General features: G+C 38.0%; 1 protein-coding gene and 1 non-coding gene across 3 annotated transcripts; both read right to left on the bottom strand.

The window, feature by feature from the left end:
- Positions 1-29: 29 nt before the first annotated feature.
- LOC105060733 (DNA oxidative demethylase ALKBH2) lies at positions 30-17,665 on the bottom strand. 2 transcript variants are annotated; one of them, XM_073257319.1, is made up of 4 exons: positions 17,318-17,665; positions 955-1,071; positions 549-738; positions 30-406 (listed from the first exon to the last, which is right to left on the bottom strand). In XM_073257319.1, exons 1-4 carry the CDS (start codon positions 17,528-17,530, stop codon positions 237-239), a joined length of 690 nt encoding a protein of 229 aa, XP_073113420.1. In that variant the 5' UTR covers positions 17,531-17,665; the 3' UTR covers positions 30-236. The 2 variants fall into 2 exon arrangements, with proteins under 2 accessions (XP_073113420.1, XP_010942840.1); XM_010944538.4 differs by having other exon boundaries at positions 30-433; positions 17,318-17,661.
- On the bottom strand, positions 7,055-7,161 carry LOC140855106 (small nucleolar RNA R71). Its single transcript, XR_012138138.1, has one exon. It is a non-coding gene; the product is annotated as a small nucleolar RNA R71 (small nucleolar RNA).
- Positions 17,666-18,619: the final 954 nt, after the last annotated feature.

Here is an 18,619-nt window from a genome sequence, read left to right on the forward strand (position 1 = left end):
CTATGTGTGTGAATGTATTAACTCTTACGTGCAGCAAAAGAACTATATTTAGAATATTGTGAGAGCCAAATTATCCACAAAAGTGGTGTTAAAGAAACCAGATAGGGAAATTAAATACCTAAAATGGGGTACAGGATATTGGGACAAGAGGACTATTTGGTTTCCACATACAATCCAGATAAATTCCTTCTTGAACCAGTAACAGTGATCTCTGTTAGTAGTTGTCCTGTAGATCTTTAGGTCAGCACAAGCCTGAAAGTGAGGTTGATCCTAACAGAATTAGCTTTCATGCGCTTGGGTATTGAGTGAACCCAATCTTTCTGCATGTAGCCTCTCATCACGAGCAAAGAGCCATGCTTCAGCAAAAAGCCATGCTGGTCTGGGGGGCTGCCCTTGGGTCGCTTGCCTGTTGATTTTTCAGGGCCTTGAGTAGCTGGCATAGCATTGGAACATGTAATTAACAGGGCTTCCAATATCATAAACCTTCATATTGTTTTTTTTCCAGAACCTAAAAATTAGGAATCAGATAAATGTTAGAGTTGACATGCCTTCAGGTGTTTTGGCTGGCTTCTTCCTCAATAGAAATTCTCGTTCACATCCCAAGGAGACTGATGCAATTTCTGGAGTTGGTCCATACAACTTCTCATCATCAGAATGCCAGGCCACATAGTCTGAGCCACTCTTGTATCTATTCAATAATAAGCTATTAAATTTACTTCCTGGAAGTGCTTCATGGACCTGCCCATATATATATAAAAATCAGCAAGTCACTTGAAACAAGAAACAGGCAATTCAAAGACAGTAGTCAAACAAAAATTCTTATTGATACAGATGATGCCATATAGTTGATTTGCAAATTAATAATAATGTCCATCATTAGCAGTTTTAATTACAATAAGAATCAATGATTGATTGTATTCCACCAGCTACAGCTGCATGTGGAAGAGCACTCACCGCCTTCAGAATGTCCTTAAGCACAGGGTAGTCATCCCAAGAATATGCATGAGGCTGATATCCACTATATTTTAATTCAGTAAGCCCTTCACTTGCAACATAGCATGTGTCTCTGGGCTGCAGAAAAAATGAAGATAGATAATTTAAGATTGAAGCTTTTTGCATGGCCAAAAAAGAAAGTAGAAAGATAAGTTGGTAAATTAAGAAAATCAACTAGTAGCCTCCATCTTATCATTTCCTATTTAAGATAACCATCTCGTCAATATTACAAAATGGTGAGACCCAAAAGAAATTATTGTGGATAAGCATGTTGTCCTAAAAACTATAACAGGTTTCCATTATTTTTTCCTTCTGAGACTCAACTGCTTATAGTTCATTTATGCAGCATATCATTTGTTAAAGCAAGCACCACAAACCCATCCAGCAAATTTTTGTAAATCTATGCATCTTCACAACATATTGTTGACTCATATTTAATTCAAATCAGTTTGTCTTCCTACGTATCCATGAGAATTGATTTAATCATTAGCAACTAGACCTCATTGTCTTCTAGGGTACATCCATCGTAAGCTGCATCATGACTAGAGGGAACAGATTTTCGTCTTCATGCCATGTAAGGAGAGGTGCTGATGAAGTTTTTCTGTGAACAAATTCTTATTAGAAATGCAGGGTAGCTCTACTGAAATTGTCAAATTGATGAACTCTTTTTTAATTTTGCTAACTTTTCCCCTCAATATATAAAAGTGAGAAGATGAACCCCAATAAAAAGTGAGGAGCTGTTTTGCTTCCTCTCTCTTCTTATAGTAAATAAGCATTTCTATTTAATCTGTTCGTTTTATCTCTCCATAAGTTTCCTGTTTATGTAATATATTAAAAAATTGCTGCATACTACAGACATGTCACTATAGACAGTTCAAGATACAACTTCTGTTTTATGAGAAGGCATGTCCAAACATGTTTATTCATTAATATAAATGCATGCATAATAAACTATATTAAAAGAGATGAAAAAGATATTTAAGTGTATTGATATGATTGTTTGCATCCTGTAAAGTCTTCTGCCTTCAATTTAAGTACTCAAACACTTTGGAAGTAATCAATTTAATTATGCTTCTATTATTTCTAACATCCATTTTGATTAATGTGGAAGACAATCTTATAACGAAGATAACAAACATCTAGACTGGTGGAGAAAATTTTTCTGCTCTCTTCGATGCAACCAAATTGATTCCTTCTTCTAGGATGGTCTTCCTCAATTACAACTATATCCATAAAATGAACATCATAGAAAGACTTGAATAGAATGCTCCACGAGTCGACAAATGCTTCAGTGAATGGAATGGCATATAAAAGTATAATAAAAAAGAAAAAGGACTTTGCCCAGACCATTAAGACAGCCAACATTCAATGAGCAACCTTGGAGCCTTTTGGGCCTCCTTAGGCACCCGTATCATGCTACCTACCTAGTCAAACAAGCTTCAATACCTGCATTGGGCATTTTTGAAACATCTTGTTGATGTTGGCCATAAAGGGTTATTATGCTCTTCTGAAATATACACTTTAACCCCTATACTTTGCCTAAGATACACTTGGCTCCCCTAGAAAAAGTCTCAGAATAGCCTACAACTTTAAAAAGTGGCCCTTTTATCCATCTCCATTAACTAGAGATAAATTGGACTTCAATAAAAAAGATCATGTAACCATCACATGAGTTTTAAAACGGGCAGCATAGTGTACAAGGTTCTTACCATTGTGAGGTTTAGGAAGGGTCAAATATATGCAGCTTTAGCTTTGTATGTGGAAAGGCTATTTCCATGTTTTAAACCTATGATCTTCAGGTTCATAATGGAGCAACCTTACCATTGCATCTAGGTTCACTCTCATCACCGCGACCTTTAAAATTTTGAAAAATTTCTAATATATCCTTGACTATCCAATTGGTGAAAAAACTCTCTCATATCCTCTATTTCCCCTTTCTATTTCCCCTTTTTTGGTGCTAAAGGATGATGTAGTGCAGGGCCTCTAGCTATCAAGGTCCTAGTCGGATAGCCCAATGAAGAACCTATGACTAATGGCAGTTGTTGGGTGCTTCCACAACCCAAACTCTCTCTAGCCTGGTGTTCCATTATTACTCCCTCTCTCTCTACAATGCTATCCCCCCAAAGCCCAAGCTCTCTATCTCCCTCCTCTCATGATAAAGCTTAAAGAGCATTCCGCACACCCAAACCCTCTAACGCCACTACCATGCCACTAGCCTCGAATCCTTGGGAACCCACCATTGTGACTGACTTCCTCATCATCGCAATTCCTGCCCCACCACTCCCTCCACCATATCCACCATCTAATACCTATTCACTGCCAAGAGTTATTAGTTGTGAAGTCTATACTCGACAAGATTTGTGCAACAGAATCCGGACACATTATAACTCTACCAACAGTAACAAGAATTATCATCATTGTTTTCTAGCATCAAAGATGAGCTATAGCAACTACCACTGGCCATCCTTGATGACCTTATGGTCACCCAAGTCTCGACAAGGCTGAGATGCGACATCAAGCTCGCCTTCCTCCACCCTCTGCTGCCCATCCTCTACTTCCCTCATGCCATCCGTTGATCATCACTCTTCTGAAGCAACTTCTTAACCATAATCCTCTTGATCTCAGTGTTGCAGTGACTCTATTGGGAAGTTGAACAATAACCCATCCTCATCTTCCCCTTAAATACTTGCTAATTGGGCTCTAAGGCTCAAGAAGGGGAGGAAGTAAAGAAATTAAGATGAAGGTAAAAAACGAGTATCTCACTATCAAAAACTGCATCGATTGCCTCCCATTCGAGTCCAACTTCGAGTAAAGAGTGCCCCTTGGTCTCGATGAAGGATTGAAGGATGCAATCATGAAAGATCTCTTCATTTCCATCGATCTATACCAGATCAATCACACAAAAGAATATAGCGCTTCATAAAAAAATAGTGGATTTCATAAAACAGCTCCATCTTGGATGGGGGAGTTTAAGCACATAGAATCAATACATAAATATAGAAATAGATAAAATTTGAATTTGTTTCTCTTTTATGCATTTTCTGGTGATTCTCCAAGTTTTAATTTAAGAAAGCTTAGTTTTCCTTCTTTATTCCAGGACTCAATTCTCTTATTTAGCTGCATGAAGAGTTATGCATTTGGTGCGACCTTTGGCAATGCTGTGTTCAAGCGGGATGAGCTAATGGTTACGGGCTGGAGTGGGAAAAATACATGGGCACTGATAAATACATAATTTAAGTCATTTTAAGCAGAAAATCATATTTAATTTATTTTATTTATTAAAATTTTGATGCTTCTTTTTATGTTTTACAGGAAAGATGATCGTCAATACAAAGAGTCCGATTCATAGATCAAAAAGACTCAAGTTTGAAGAAATTTGGACTTAAAATAAAATTAAAATAAAAGAAAGACGCATCCGGTATTATAGAAAATGAAGATACTATGCAAGGAATCCAAAAGGATACAGATGTCATTGTAAAGAAACAAAAGTTTCTTTTTGGTATGTGAAAAAGTGGATCACGTTGATTTTTTTTCTGGATGGTTTCACGTGAAGTTTTGGGCGCGGTTTCATGTGGATTCAAGAGCCTGGGCGCGCGTGAATTCAAAAGAAGAAGCATGCGCGCGTGAACGCGCGTGAACACGCGGGAAGCTGACGCGGTTTGGACGCGGGGCGCGGACGCGGGATGCGGCGCGGACGCGGGGACGGGCGCTGATGCGGGTGTGGGCGCACTGCAGACAAGTTCAAAATAAGGAAAAAAATAATATTTAGAAATATTTTGAAAGATTTGTATTTTTTTAGTCCCACATCGAAAAATCATGTAAAACTCCTCCCTCCTAACACCTATAAAAAGACTTTTGTATTCTCATTGGAGGGGGAACCCAGAAATTCTTCTAGAGCCTTGCATAGAGGAATAGAAAGGAACTACTTCATGAGCAGCTAGGCTAGCAGTCTCGGGAGTGGAGAAGAAATTTTGTAACGACACAGAGATGGTTTATTGTTCTAAACTTTCCTGTATTTCTATGCAATAAAGATTATGCTTTTTATTTAAATTGTCATGAGTTCTTTATTTGCTCCCTATCATATGCTTTTATTTATGCTTTCTTGTTAGATTAATATTAGGAACAACTTTTACTTTCCGGAGACGCGTCGTGATCTACGGATACGGGGCGTGCCGAGGAAAGAAGAGTTGTGTACCTAGTCTTTCCGGAGACGCGCCGTGATCTACGGGTACGGAGCGTGCCGAGGAAAGATAGGTATTTTTTCTAAGATTAATCACATCTATTTAGTTAAAAAAGAGATACAACTCTGCTAGTGCAAATTAATTCAAAACTCCCGAGCTCTTTATTTTTTTTAATTACCTCAATTTTACGATAATTTATTTTCTAAATCAAAAACAACGCTTCTTTCTTTTACCTTGCAATTTCAACTTAGCCCAAGATCCCTGAGGATACGATCTCGACTCATCCTACCTACGTAGTGAGTAGAGTTATTTTTGGTGCTATCAACGACTACGCATCAAATTTTGGCGCCGTTGCCGGGGATCTTGGCACGGTTGAATTAAAAAAAAAATTGAAAAAAAAAAAAAAAAATTTAAAAATTTTTTTTAAAAAAAATATATACTTTTCAATTTTTATTTCTCGTTTTAATTTTTTTTTCAGTGCTTTCTAGCTAGATAATCTTATTTGCATAATTACAGAATTACCTTGCATAACTAATTTACTATTTAGAATTTTGCTGCTTAGAATAATTTGCTACTTTTCATAGCCCAGTAATTTATTGCTTTTTAGACTTAATCACTTAAATTTATTTTCTTGCAAAACTAAAAAAAAAAAATTAAAAAAAAATATACAACAAGATAAAATTATATAAAAAAAAAATCACTGACATTTCATAACACTTAACTAAAATAGCGTAACCTCAAATATAAAAATTTCTAACCTGATTGGACACCTTGTTTCTTTGCATTGCATCTCCATAATTGATCTTAAGGGCAATAACCCATTAACCAGATAAGGTGGAGATTTGATCACCCTTCCTTGGCCCACAAATCACTCCCTTGCATTTGCATAACCTAGACCTTAATTTAAAATCAACTAGACGTCAACCCTAGGAATTTCGAGCTCAATAGGATAAGAAAGCTCTAGAGTTGAACCGAGTGCGGATTGGTTAATTGCTCGGTGTCTAAGGCAAGTGGTTAAAGAAAGTGGTTTTCAATTGGTTCCGTTGACTGACCTGGCCAACTTAGTTGGTGTCTAAGGAAAGCAACGAGCAGGGAACCTCCCACATCTTACGCTTACCTGGCCAAGTCAGTTAGTCAGTCTTGAGCTTGGAGTGCTCAAAAGCAATCTTGAAAGTTAGGAGCTGTCTAGATCTAAGTTAACCGTAGGATAAAGAGTCTATGATTGTTTAAGTTGATTGCAATTAACATCTAAACATTAATTAATTTCTCCCTTTTCATAGATTTAAGATTCTTAGGTTCTTCTCTTTAGATTTTCTTCATTCTTTTCTCACTTTATTATAAAAATATATATTAAAAAAAAAAAAAAAAAAATTTCTGTGTACTCTACAGTATAATTGTAAGGTGTATGCTTGGCCGTAGATCGTTACGACCAGAAATCCAACCTTTTGATCCAGAAATAGAAAGAACCTTTAGAGCCAACAGACATAAAAAGATGGACCGAAATCAGGAGAATGATCCACCCAAGCAATTGAAGGAGTACTTTACTCCTTCCACATATACCTACTCTCCTTGTATTCAAGTACCCCCTGTGGAGGCCACTCAATATGAAATTAAGTCCAGTATAATCCAAATGTTACCTTCATTTTATGGACTTAGTAATGAAGACCCTTATAAACATCTTGAAAGAATTTCTTGAGATATGCTCAACTGTCAAAATTCACAACTTCTCCGATGATGCTCTTAGGTTGAAATTATTCCCTTTCTCACTTAAGGACAAAGCCAAATACTGGCTACATACTTTGGATTCCATGACTATATCAACCTGGGACCAGCTGCAAGGAGAGTTTCTCAAGAAATATTTTCCCATAGGAAAAACTAATAAAATAAGGAAAGCCATAACTAGTTTTTTCCAATTAGATGGAGAAATGTTTCATGAAACATGGGAGAGATTAAAAGACCTTATTAGAAAATGTCCCCACCATGCTGTACCCAAGTGACAGTTAATCCAATGTTTTTATGATGGGCTCTCTGAAAGACATCGACAAATGGTCGATGCATCATGCGGTGGGACATTTATGCTGAAAAGTGAGGATGAGGCATGGCAATTGTTTGAAATTTTAAGTGAAAATTCATTACATCATATGTCTGCCTCTATTAGAGATAAACCCATGTTAAACTCAAAAAGAGGTGGAATATATGAAGTAGAAAATGCCATAGATATCCATCAAAAGGTAGATGAACTGTCCCAAAAATTAGATCGTCTTCTAAACACTGGACAATCCCCGATTCCACCTAATCCAATCCAAGAAGTTTGTGCATTGTGTGCAAGTCCGAACCATTTTGTTAGTGAATGCCCAGCCGCACCCCAATTTCCTGAGTTTGTGCACGAGCAGGTTCAGCAAGTCCAACAAGCTCGCAGACCAGGAAACGATCCATATTCGAACACTTATAACCCCGGCTGGAGAAACCATCCAAATTTTTCTTGGAGACCACAACCAGTGGTTGGTCCTGCCACACCTCGACCTCAATATCAAGACTCAACATATAGGCATGGACCATACCATCAATTTCAAAATGTTCCTCAACCGTCTACTACTGGTCACAACTCAGCTTTTGAGGAAAAAGTCCTGAAAGCACTAGAAAGATTAAAAGTCAACACTCAGACCCTTAACTCCCACACACAATCCATTGCTAAGCTAGAGACCCAAATAGGTCAATTAGCAACTGCATTCAGTAGGAGGGAAGGAGAAAAATTACCTAGCCAACCAGAGAGCAACCCAAGAGGGCAATTTGTGATTGAGAGTTCTAATATCCCAGAAGCTTTTTCTGAACATGCCAAATCAATCATGACTCTGAGAAGTGGGAAGGTCATTGAACACACTAGTAAAACCAATGAGACCGATCCTAAATCTCTAACCGAATCCAAATCACCCAAGGAGGACCTGAAAATAGAGAAGGAACCAACTACACCGGAATCATCTTACTTGCCTAAAGCCCCATTTTCGGATGCCCTGAAAGCCCCTATTCCTGCAGATAAGAAGGGAGGAAAACTCGATGAGATGTTGGAATTGTTTAAGCAAGTCCAAATTAATCTTCCCCTTCTAGACGCAATCAAACAGGTCCCTGCTTATGCCAAATTTTTGAAGGATTTGTGCACCCAAAAACGTAAATCTAGATCACAAATCCCAGAGAAAGTACGTCTCACTGAACAGGCTAGTTCTGTCATCCAGCATGCCACTCCTCCAAAGCTTAAGGACCCAGGAGCCCCCATCATTTCCTGTGTTATAGGAGATTATCACATTGAAAAAGCTCTTCTAGATTTAGGGGCAAGTGTGAATCTTTTACCTAGTTCGGTGTATGAACTTTTTGGATTTGGAGAACTGAAACCCACATCAGTCACACTGCAGTTAGCCGACAGATCAATTAAGGAACCGCGTGGAATGCTTGAGGATGTCTTGGTCAAGGTAGATGAGTTTTACTTTCCAGTTGATTTTCTGGTTCTCGATATGGAATTAAGTGGCAACCCCAGACAAATTCCCATTATCTTAGGACGACCTTTCCTAGCTACGGCAAATGCATGCATTAATTGTAGGACAGGAGTCATGGACGTATCGTTTGGGAATAAGAAACTAAGACTGAATGTGTTTGGTGCTTCCCAAGGACCATCAATGGATAGTTGCTTCGAAGTAGATACACTAGAAGATATTATAGAAGATGCAACACCCATAATTCTAGCACCAGACCCCTTAGATACTTGCTTGGCTCACTTTGGAGTGTGTGACTTTGAGGAATATAGGAAAGAAGTTAACATCTTGTTAGATACACCACATGATAAAACCACTCCTCCATGGACAATCAAGTATGAGCCATTGCCCACATTAGCCAGTACACCAATAGTCCCATCTTTAGAATCACCACCTACGTTAGAATTGAAACCTCTTCCTGCTACGCTTAAGTATGTATTTCTAGGACTCAATGACACCCTCCCGGCAATCATTGCATCAGACTTGACCCCTAATCAGGAAGCACAATTGGTTGGTATTCTGAAGGAACATAAAGAGGCTATCGGTTGGTCCATTGCCGATTTAAAAGGAATTGACCCCTCCATTTGCATGCACCATATTCATTTTGAGGAAAATGCCAAACCCCATCGAGATATGCAGAGGAGATTGAACCCAAACATGCGTGAAGTAGTAAAGAAAGAGGTGGTAAAGTGGTTAGATGCTGGAATCATCTACCCCATATCCGATAGTAAATGGGTCAGTCCCACTCAAGTAGTACCTAAGAAATCTGGTATTACTGTGGTGGAGAACGAAGAAGGTGAACTACTTCCAACTCGCATATCATCTGGATGGCGAGTATGCATAGATTATAGAAAACTGAATGCCGTTACTAGGAAGGATCATTTTCCATTGCCCTTCATCGATCAAATCCTAGAACGGTTAGCAGGACAAAGTTTCTACTGTTTTCTTAATGGTTATTCAGGGTACAATCAAGTATCTGTATTTCCGGATGATCAAGAAAAGACTACCTTCACCTGCCCCTATGGCACCTTCGCTTTTCGGCGTATGCCATTCGGACTTTGCAATGCACCCGCTACATTTCAACGGTGCATGCTGGCCATTTTTTCGGATATGGTGGACAAATGTCTTGAAGTTTTTATGGATGATTTTTCTGTGTTTGGAACCACCTTTGAGGATTGTCTCTATAATCTTTCCAAAGTACTTAAACGATGTATGGAGACAAATCTTGTCCTAAGTTGGGAAAAGAGCCATTTCATGGTGCGGAAAGGAATTGTATTAGGACATATTATTTCTGAAAAAGGGATCGAGGTAGATAAAGCCAAAGTTGAGGTTATTTCAAAACTACCACCTCCTACTTCAATCCGACAAATACGATCTTTCTTAGGTCATGCCGGATTTTATAGACGCTTCATCAAAGACTTTAGCAAGATTTCAAGACCCTTGTGCAATCTGTTGGCCAAGGATACACCATTTGTCTTTGATGAAGACTGTTTGAAAGCGTTCAACACATTACGAACAGCCCTGACAACAGCACCCATAATAAAACCTCCTGACTGATCCATTCCATTTGAGATTATGTGTGATGCCTCTGACTTTGCAATAGGTGCCGTCTTAGGCCAAAAAATCAATAAGGAGCCACATGTGATCTATTATGCTAGCAAGACTCTTTCCGATGCCCAATTAAACTACACCACAACAGAAAAAGAGCTACTAGCAGTAGTGTTTGCCCTTGAAAAATTTCGCTCATATCTGTTAGGGTCTAAGGTTCTAGTTTACTCTGATCATGCGGCTCTGAAACATCTCCTCTCAAAGAAAGATACTAAACCGCGTTTGATCAGATGGATCCTTCTTTTACAAGAATTTGATCTGGAAATCCGAGATAAGAAGGGTTCTGAGAATGTGGTAGCTGATCACATCTCCAGGATCTTAGTTGAACACACGATAGGCATAGATGAGGTCAAAGAAAAATTTTCTGACGAACAACTCTTTGCAATCTCTTCTAACCGTCCTCCATGGTTTGCCCATATTGTCAATTACTTATCAACAGGACAAGTACCTTCTCACTGGACAAAACAAGAAAAGGATCGATTTTTCTCGCAAATTAAACATTATTTCTGAGAAGACCCTGAACTATTCAAATACTGTCCTGACCAAGTTATTCGCCGTTGTGTCCCCGAAAGTGAATTCCAAAGCATTCTCACTTTTGCCCATTCTTCGGCATGTGGGGGACATTTTAGTGGAAGAAAAACTGCAGCAAAAGTACTGCAGAGTGGGTTTTATTGGCCAACGCTTTTCAAGGATGCACATGAATTTGGCCGAAGTTGTCTGCGATGTCAACAAACAGAAAATTTATCCAAGAAGGATATGATGCCGCTGACCCCCATTTTAGTAGTAGAAATTTTCGATGTTTGGGGGATTGATTTCATGGGACCTTTTCCAGCCTCATTTGGATTTGAATATATTCTAGTGGCAGTTGATTACGTATCAAAATGGGTGGAGGCAATAGCTACACGGACTAATGATAATAAAATTGTAATGAGTTTTATCCAACGAAATATCATTAGTCGATTTGGCTTCCCAAGGGTGATCATTAGTGATGGGAGGACTCATTTTACGAATAAACATTTTGAAGCACTTATGAAAAAATATAATATTTCACACAAAGTGGCCACACCATATCACCCCCAAACTAATGGTCAGGTAGAGGTGTCAAATAGGGAGATTAAACATATCCTAGAAAAGACGGTTAGGCCCGATAGAAAGGATTGGTCTCTTCGCTTAGACGATGCATTATGGGCTTACCGTACTGCTTTTAAAACACCCATAGGAATGTCTCCCTATCGACTTGTATTCGGAAAAGCTTGTCATTTGCCGGTGGAATTGGAACATCGTGCATTTTGGGCCATACGACAATTTAACTTTGATATGAAAAATGCAGGTTCCAATAGGAGACTCCAATTAAATGAACTTGAAGAGCTACGCAATGAAGCATATGAGAGTGTCAAAATTTATAAGGCTCGAACTAAAGCATATCATGATAAATTTATTGCACGAAAAACGTTCGAGCCTAATCAAAAAGTTTGGCTCTTCAATTCTAGGTTGCGTCTGTTTCCTGGAAAATTTCGCTCACGTTGGGACGGACCTTTCATTGTAACTCAGGTATTTCCTCATGGAGCTATAGAACTCAAAAATCCTAAACAGGAGAACACTTTTAAAGTGAACGGTCAGCGATTGAAACCTTACATAGATGGAATTAGTGATGGAGAATTAATTGAATCTGTTGATTTAGTGGATCCAAAACTGCCATAATACTAAATTCAGTCTGGCTGAAGACGTAAAACTTAGCGCTTGTTGGGAGGCAACCCAATGATTTCATTTTTTTTTTTTTTTACTTTATCGCAGCTGCAGGAATTTAGAACAAGAGCCTATTAATCAATGAAGCTATCTTCAACTTCCGAAGCAAAATTATCTCAGGTGCACTCTCTCCTTTTATTTTCTTTTCTTTTCTACTCCATTGAGGACAATGTAGATTAAGTTGGGGGGGGAAATTAATCAAATCCTCGAGTATGGTCAGAAATAATTAGTTTTGTGTATTCAAATTTTATTTTGATTAAGAGTCAATTAGGCATCCTAATAAATGAATGATTAACGGTCAAGATAATTTTAGAGATACTGAGGAATAAATTATTAAGAAAACCCAATGAATGGTAGGGTTTGAACTAGACCAAATTTTAGGAGTGATTCTACAACCATCTTCTTACTGATCTCAATAAAGAATCTGCTTCATGAAAAATTAGGTGGAAAGATCGAGGTATGCAAAAAAAAAAAAAAAAAAAAAAAAAAAAAGAGAGAGAGAAAAACAACATTGATCTCCTACTGAGTAACCGGGCCCTTTCGCCTAAGTAAGCGTTGTGGTTCGCGTAAAAAGGTAGGCAATGTTATATGTATATATATATTTAAAAAAAAAAAAAAAGGAGACTAAATTGCAAGAAGATGATAAACCTCTTTCCCATTAAGTTAGAGGATTTAAAGAGTAAAGTGGGGAGTTGGTGAAAGAAAAGCTCTGAAATTTCTTTAGTTGATACTCAACCACTAATTGGGTCAAATTGATAATCCAATGAAATATCTCTTTAATGGTCTGACCAAGTATCATCTACCTTTTGGGATGCCTAACCTAATTATTGATTCAAAACCGAGTCAGTACACAATGCTGATATATCTATTTTACTCGAGGACGAGCAAAATTCAAGTTGGGGGGTGTGATAAATACATAATTTAAGTCATTTTAAGCAGAAAATCATATTTAATTTATTTTATTTATTAAAATTTTGATGCTTCTTTTTATGTTTTACAGGAAAGATGATCGCCAATACAAAGAGTCCGATTCATAGATCAAAAAGACTCAAGTTTGAAGAAATTTGGACTTAAAATAAAATTAAAATAAAAGAAAGACGCATCCGGTATTATAGAAAATGAAGATACTATGCAAGGAATCCAAAAGGATACAGATGTCATTGTAAAGAAACAAAAGTTTCTTTTTGGTATGTGAAAAAGTGGATCACGTTGATTTTTTTCTGGGTGGTTTCACGTGAAGTTTTGGGCGCGGTTTCATGTGGATTCAAGAGCCTGGGCGCGCGTGAATTCAAAAGAAGAAGCATGCGCGCGTGAACGCGCGTGAACACGCGGGAAGCTGACGCGGTTTGGACGCGGGGCGCGGACGCGGGACGCGGCGCGGACGCGGGGACGGGCGCTGATGCGGGTGTGGGCGCACTGCAGACAAGTTCAAAATAAGGAAAAAAATAATATTTAAAAATATTTTGAAAGATTTGTATTTTTTTAGTCCCACATCGAAAAATCATGTAAAACTCCTCCCTCCTAATACCTATAAAAAGACTTTTGTATTCTCATTGGAGGGGAACCCAGAAATTCTTCTAGAGCCTTGCATAGAAGAATAGAAAGGAACTACTTCATGAGCAGCTAGGCTAGCAGTCTCGGGAGTGGAGAAGAAATTTTGTAACGACACAGAGATGGTTTATTGTTCTAAACTTTCCTGTATTTCTTTATATGCAATAAAGATTATGCTTTTTATTTAAATTGTCATGAGTTCTTTATTTGCTCCCTATCATATGCTTTTATTTATGCTTTCTTGTTAGATTAATATTAGGAACAACTTTTACTTTCCGGAGACGCGTCGTGATCTACGGATACGGGGCGTGCCGAGGAAAGAAGAGTTGTGTACCTAGTCTTTTCGGAGACGCGCCGTGATCTACGGGTACGGAGCGTGCCGAGGAAAGACAGGTATTTTTCCTAAGATTAATCACATCTATTTAGTTAAAAAAGAGATACAACTCTGCTAGTGCAAATTAATTCAAAACTCCCGAGCTCTTTATTTTTTTTAATTATCTCAATTTTACGATAATTTATTTTCTAAATCAAAAACAACGCTTCTTTCTTTTACCTTGCAATTTCAACTTAGCCCAAGGTCCCTGAGGATACGATCTCGACTCATCCTATCTACGTAGTGAGTAGAGTTATTTTTGGTGCTATCAACGACTACGCATCAGGCACTGAGGATTGCTTCAAGGTCATGGTGACGATGGGTGTGGTAATGGTGGTGATGGTGGTTGTGTAGATATATTGGTATTGGTGGTGGTGATAATTGCCATGGAGATGGTGGATATTGGTATTGGTGGTGGAGGTGACGATGATGGTGATGGTAATAATGATGGTCATGATGGCAGTGGTGGCAACAATGGTAATTCACATGATGTGAGTTTGCATTATAGAGTGTAGTACAAGGGCTAGATGTGAAGGTGGGGTATCCACATTCACGAGAGACCTCCTTGGCGTAAAAGGCGACAGAGTGGTGAGCGGTGATTAATTGCAGGTAATGGAGGCAAAGGGGGTTAAGAGAAAGCAAAGGAGGTGGTGAGCATTAGGCTCATTCTCAGAAATTTAGAGAGGGAAAAAGAGAAAGAAATACATAGTTGAAGTCTTTCTAAAAAATAATAAGGGTATTTTGTCATTTGAATATTGTTGTCAATGGTGTTAATAGGGATATTGATGGAAGGATCGGTTTGTGATGGAAATGTAACTTCACTGGCTGGTCTAAAACTTTATAAAGTTGAGGGGGGGCAAGTGTAATTTGGACTAAGTCAAGGTGTGGGGGGGTGCAAAATGTATTTTCCCTAATGCTCTTTAAAAGATGGTCCAATGCAGTATCATGGTTTTTTAATCTTTCATGGATGCTACAATTATGTTAATTATGCTATAGTTATATCGTCGCCCATGTGATCTAGCATCTTTAAATTCTTCTCAAATAACATACTATAACTTCCTTTACACAATGAACATAAGATTGTGGCAAAGGTATGCCTCCCACATGACAAAAAATGCATGCTTTTGTCTTAAATGCATATAATTGATGCACCAAAGGAGTCTAATCAGAAGACTCATCTAATTAATGATGAGCTGTTTGAGGATCCTTCTCATAAGTATGCACAATATTCATGCAAAATTTAATTTACCAAATCAGGTTGCATCACTTCAGCATTCTCTATGCTTCTCTATTTTGCATTCTTCGCTACCATCAATGGACAATTGCTCCTTGTTTTTTCTTCTCTGTCTTTTTCTTTTTCTTCTGACTCTTCTTTGGAGCTATGAGCTTACATGATAGTGGCTGGGCTAGTAATCACATCAACCAATATAAACTTGCTAATTAATCATCCTTAGTGGCGATCTCACCTTTCTTGGAAGAGTAAAACAACAGGTAATTCTGCACATCTTACATGGGAAATTTGAGTTACCGAAAAGGCCACCTATTTTTCTTGTCTACAACATGGCTTGGGAACCCAAATGCCACTACTTTGTATAGTAATATTTGAATGCTGTTAAATTAGCAAACTGCCTAATATTTTCAAAAGTAAGGAAGCACATTGACATGGAATTGGAATTTTCCTTATTTCCCTACAAGAGGAAAGATCAATGCAAAATCTTGGTAAAGCACAAATCTAAGTTTCCACAATTGTGATATGGCTTGTTGTCTTCCAATGGATTCAAGACTCATACAGTACTATTATTACTTTAGAGTATGAACTCTACATTACGATTAGCTAACTGCTCTTTGGACATTCTTCTTCTATACAGTGGTTATTGTGAACCCAAACCTGTCTGATGGTGTTGTTCAATGTTCTTAATCCTGGTACTTCAAGATTGGATGTGTAGGGTGCAAATTCATCTGACATATTTTCTTTGATTAGTGATTCATCAACAGCTTGGCCTAGTAATGTCTCCACTTTTGGAAGGGTTATAAGCAATGTATAGTGTTATGGGGGTAAGGCAGTGACTTCGGCACATGTCAGGGATTGGACCTCCTCGGGTAGGATCGATCCATCCTTCCTAGACTGGACTGAGGTGAGAATTCAAATCGCGTTCACTTGAGACCTTCGGTGGTAGACACACGTGGAGTTAACCGCAAATCCTAGTAACAATGATAACCTACCTAAAATGGTCGACGAACAGCTCACCTCAGCTGTGCTCACCATGCGGAGCGACATCTTTGAAGATTCGACTGCCGCATATTGTGGAACGGCCTCCAATCCTCCTTTATAAATAGAGTAGGCCAAGGACCCGAGGTAAGCTCAAGTCTCTCCCTCTCCCTTCCACTATTCTCTGCCCCCCATCTAACTTGAGCATTGGATGGTTCTCGCTGGAAACAACCCTGGTGAAGGGACTTATTTTGCAAGTTTGGTTTTCCCTTCATACGAGATCGGAATCCATCAAGATCAGGCCAACTGACCTCAGTAGCACATCGGGAGCAGCAGCAATACATGGTTTCAACAAAGTTGCAAAGACTAGGTCTTTACAAACATCACTAGAATTTGTCATCTCCCTATCTTGCTTAGGAAGTCAATGCACTATACTTATTTGCGTACATTATAATCATGAAGTATTACCAATTTAGCTGATGATTTTATTCCTAAAATGTGAACAAAGAACATTAACGACCTAACAGTTTTACACGATCCAGCGCTTTCTATCTGTTTTCCTTTCACTTCCTAAAAGCTTGCTTCCTCACATTTTCTACAATTTTCTTCAGCAAAACAACTTATGCATTAAAAAAAAAAATCTAATTGGTGCAAATGGAGTCAAGTTTTCTAGGAACTTGCAGAGAAACATGTGAAGAGATATGGGCAATTTGTAACACAGTAGTTCTCAACAGTCTCAAAATTAAGAACTTGCCACATACAGGATATAAATTCGAAATTAAGCAGAATAAGAATTTCCACTTGATAAGATTTACCCACAAACTCTATGTACCAAATAACTACCCATTATCAATGTGTTTACATACAATGCCTAACACAAGGAATTTTTAATGAAACATAAGCAAGCAAACCATTAACCCAAAAACAGATATACATTCCAATTATTATGCGTTCAAGATAGAATCTTTATGAACCAAAAAAATATGGGGGCAAAATTCTCACAGATTAGAATATGTTCTCCAGATCAAGTCTTTACGAACTACGTCATACTGGCGAAAAATCTCACAAAATTAGAATACGTTAATGGGGCAAATCTGTTCGACGAATTGTTTCAGAGGGGAAGGGTTCGTACCTGGAGACAAGATTTGCCGAAGACATGAATCGTGGGTCTCGTCCATGGGATCTCTTTGTCGAGATACTGGAACCAATCCCACGCCTGGTCGCGAGGCACGAATCGAGGGATGTAGATGACCTCGCTGCTGTTTCCGAGATCGATACGCTGTTTTCTTGTATTCTCGCTAGGGTTAGGGATAGAGTCGAACCCTCGAAGCCTGGAGGTCGTCATAGTGGATGAAATGGGTGTGGGGGAGGGAGGAGCCGAGGAGGAGAAAGATAAAATATTTCATGGGGACTTCCCGCGGATGGATGGGTCATCAACTACGTGGTATTTAGCACGAGCATTTCACGTGTTCTAAGGAGCAGAAGGTGGTTGTTAAGAATATTTGATGGATGGTTATGAGACCATCGGTACAAATTATATGTACTCCTGGTTTAACCTGAAGGAGTATGTAAATCAAGTTAAAAAAGATATTTATTTTTTTTTTTTGATTGTTGTTTGCTGTTTAGGATTTTTTTTTTAAAATTAAAAATAAGTTCTTTTTGATCAACAAAAAAAAAAAAAAAACCCTCGTACTTTCATCTCCTTCCTCAAAAAATCTCTACCATATCTATATCTTTTGTTTTTTAATATTTATCTGGCCAAATAAAATTATCTTTTTTTTTTTGGTTGTGTGATTCTATTAAAATCCAATCTTCCATTGGAACATGTTTATTTTATTTATTTATTATTTATTTATCTATTAAAATCTCATCTATTCATGGCTGAGGAGTCTTTAACCTTTATCGCTATACGAATACAACCTTAATGACTTAAGTGTTTACTAATATTATTTTAGAATTATTTAAAAAAAATATTGGCATTGATATAATAATAGATTATTAAAATATTTTGATAATCTTGATTTAGTATACAGCATGCTTAAGTATAAACCCTGTCAATTTCATCAAAATACTTTTAGTAGTGCTTCCTGATAGGAAAGAAGAGGGTGCATATACTTTTTATTTTGCCAGTGATGTTTTGATTGCAAACTGCTCTCTCATTAGGATGCTCATCTTTCCCTCTATTGCCATTGGAAATATGACTTCCGGAACATTTCCAAAATACCCTTTCTTTAAATTCTATCACAATTTTACATCTTTATTTTGTTCTTCCTTATGACTATATATAGAACTTCTATAAGGTCACCTAGAACTGATAGGTAGCTGCATAGCCTCCCATTTTAACATCTACATAGCTCCTATTTTGTATGTAGCCAGTATAATGCTTGCTTTCTCTAAGAGTTCATCCTAATTAGCTAAACTAGTGTTGTGGTTA

Source organism: Elaeis guineensis, chromosome 1, assembly GCF_000442705.2.
Source record: "Elaeis guineensis isolate ETL-2024a chromosome 1, EG11, whole genome shotgun sequence".
Lineage (NCBI taxonomy): Eukaryota > Viridiplantae > Streptophyta > Magnoliopsida > Arecales > Arecaceae > Elaeis > Elaeis guineensis.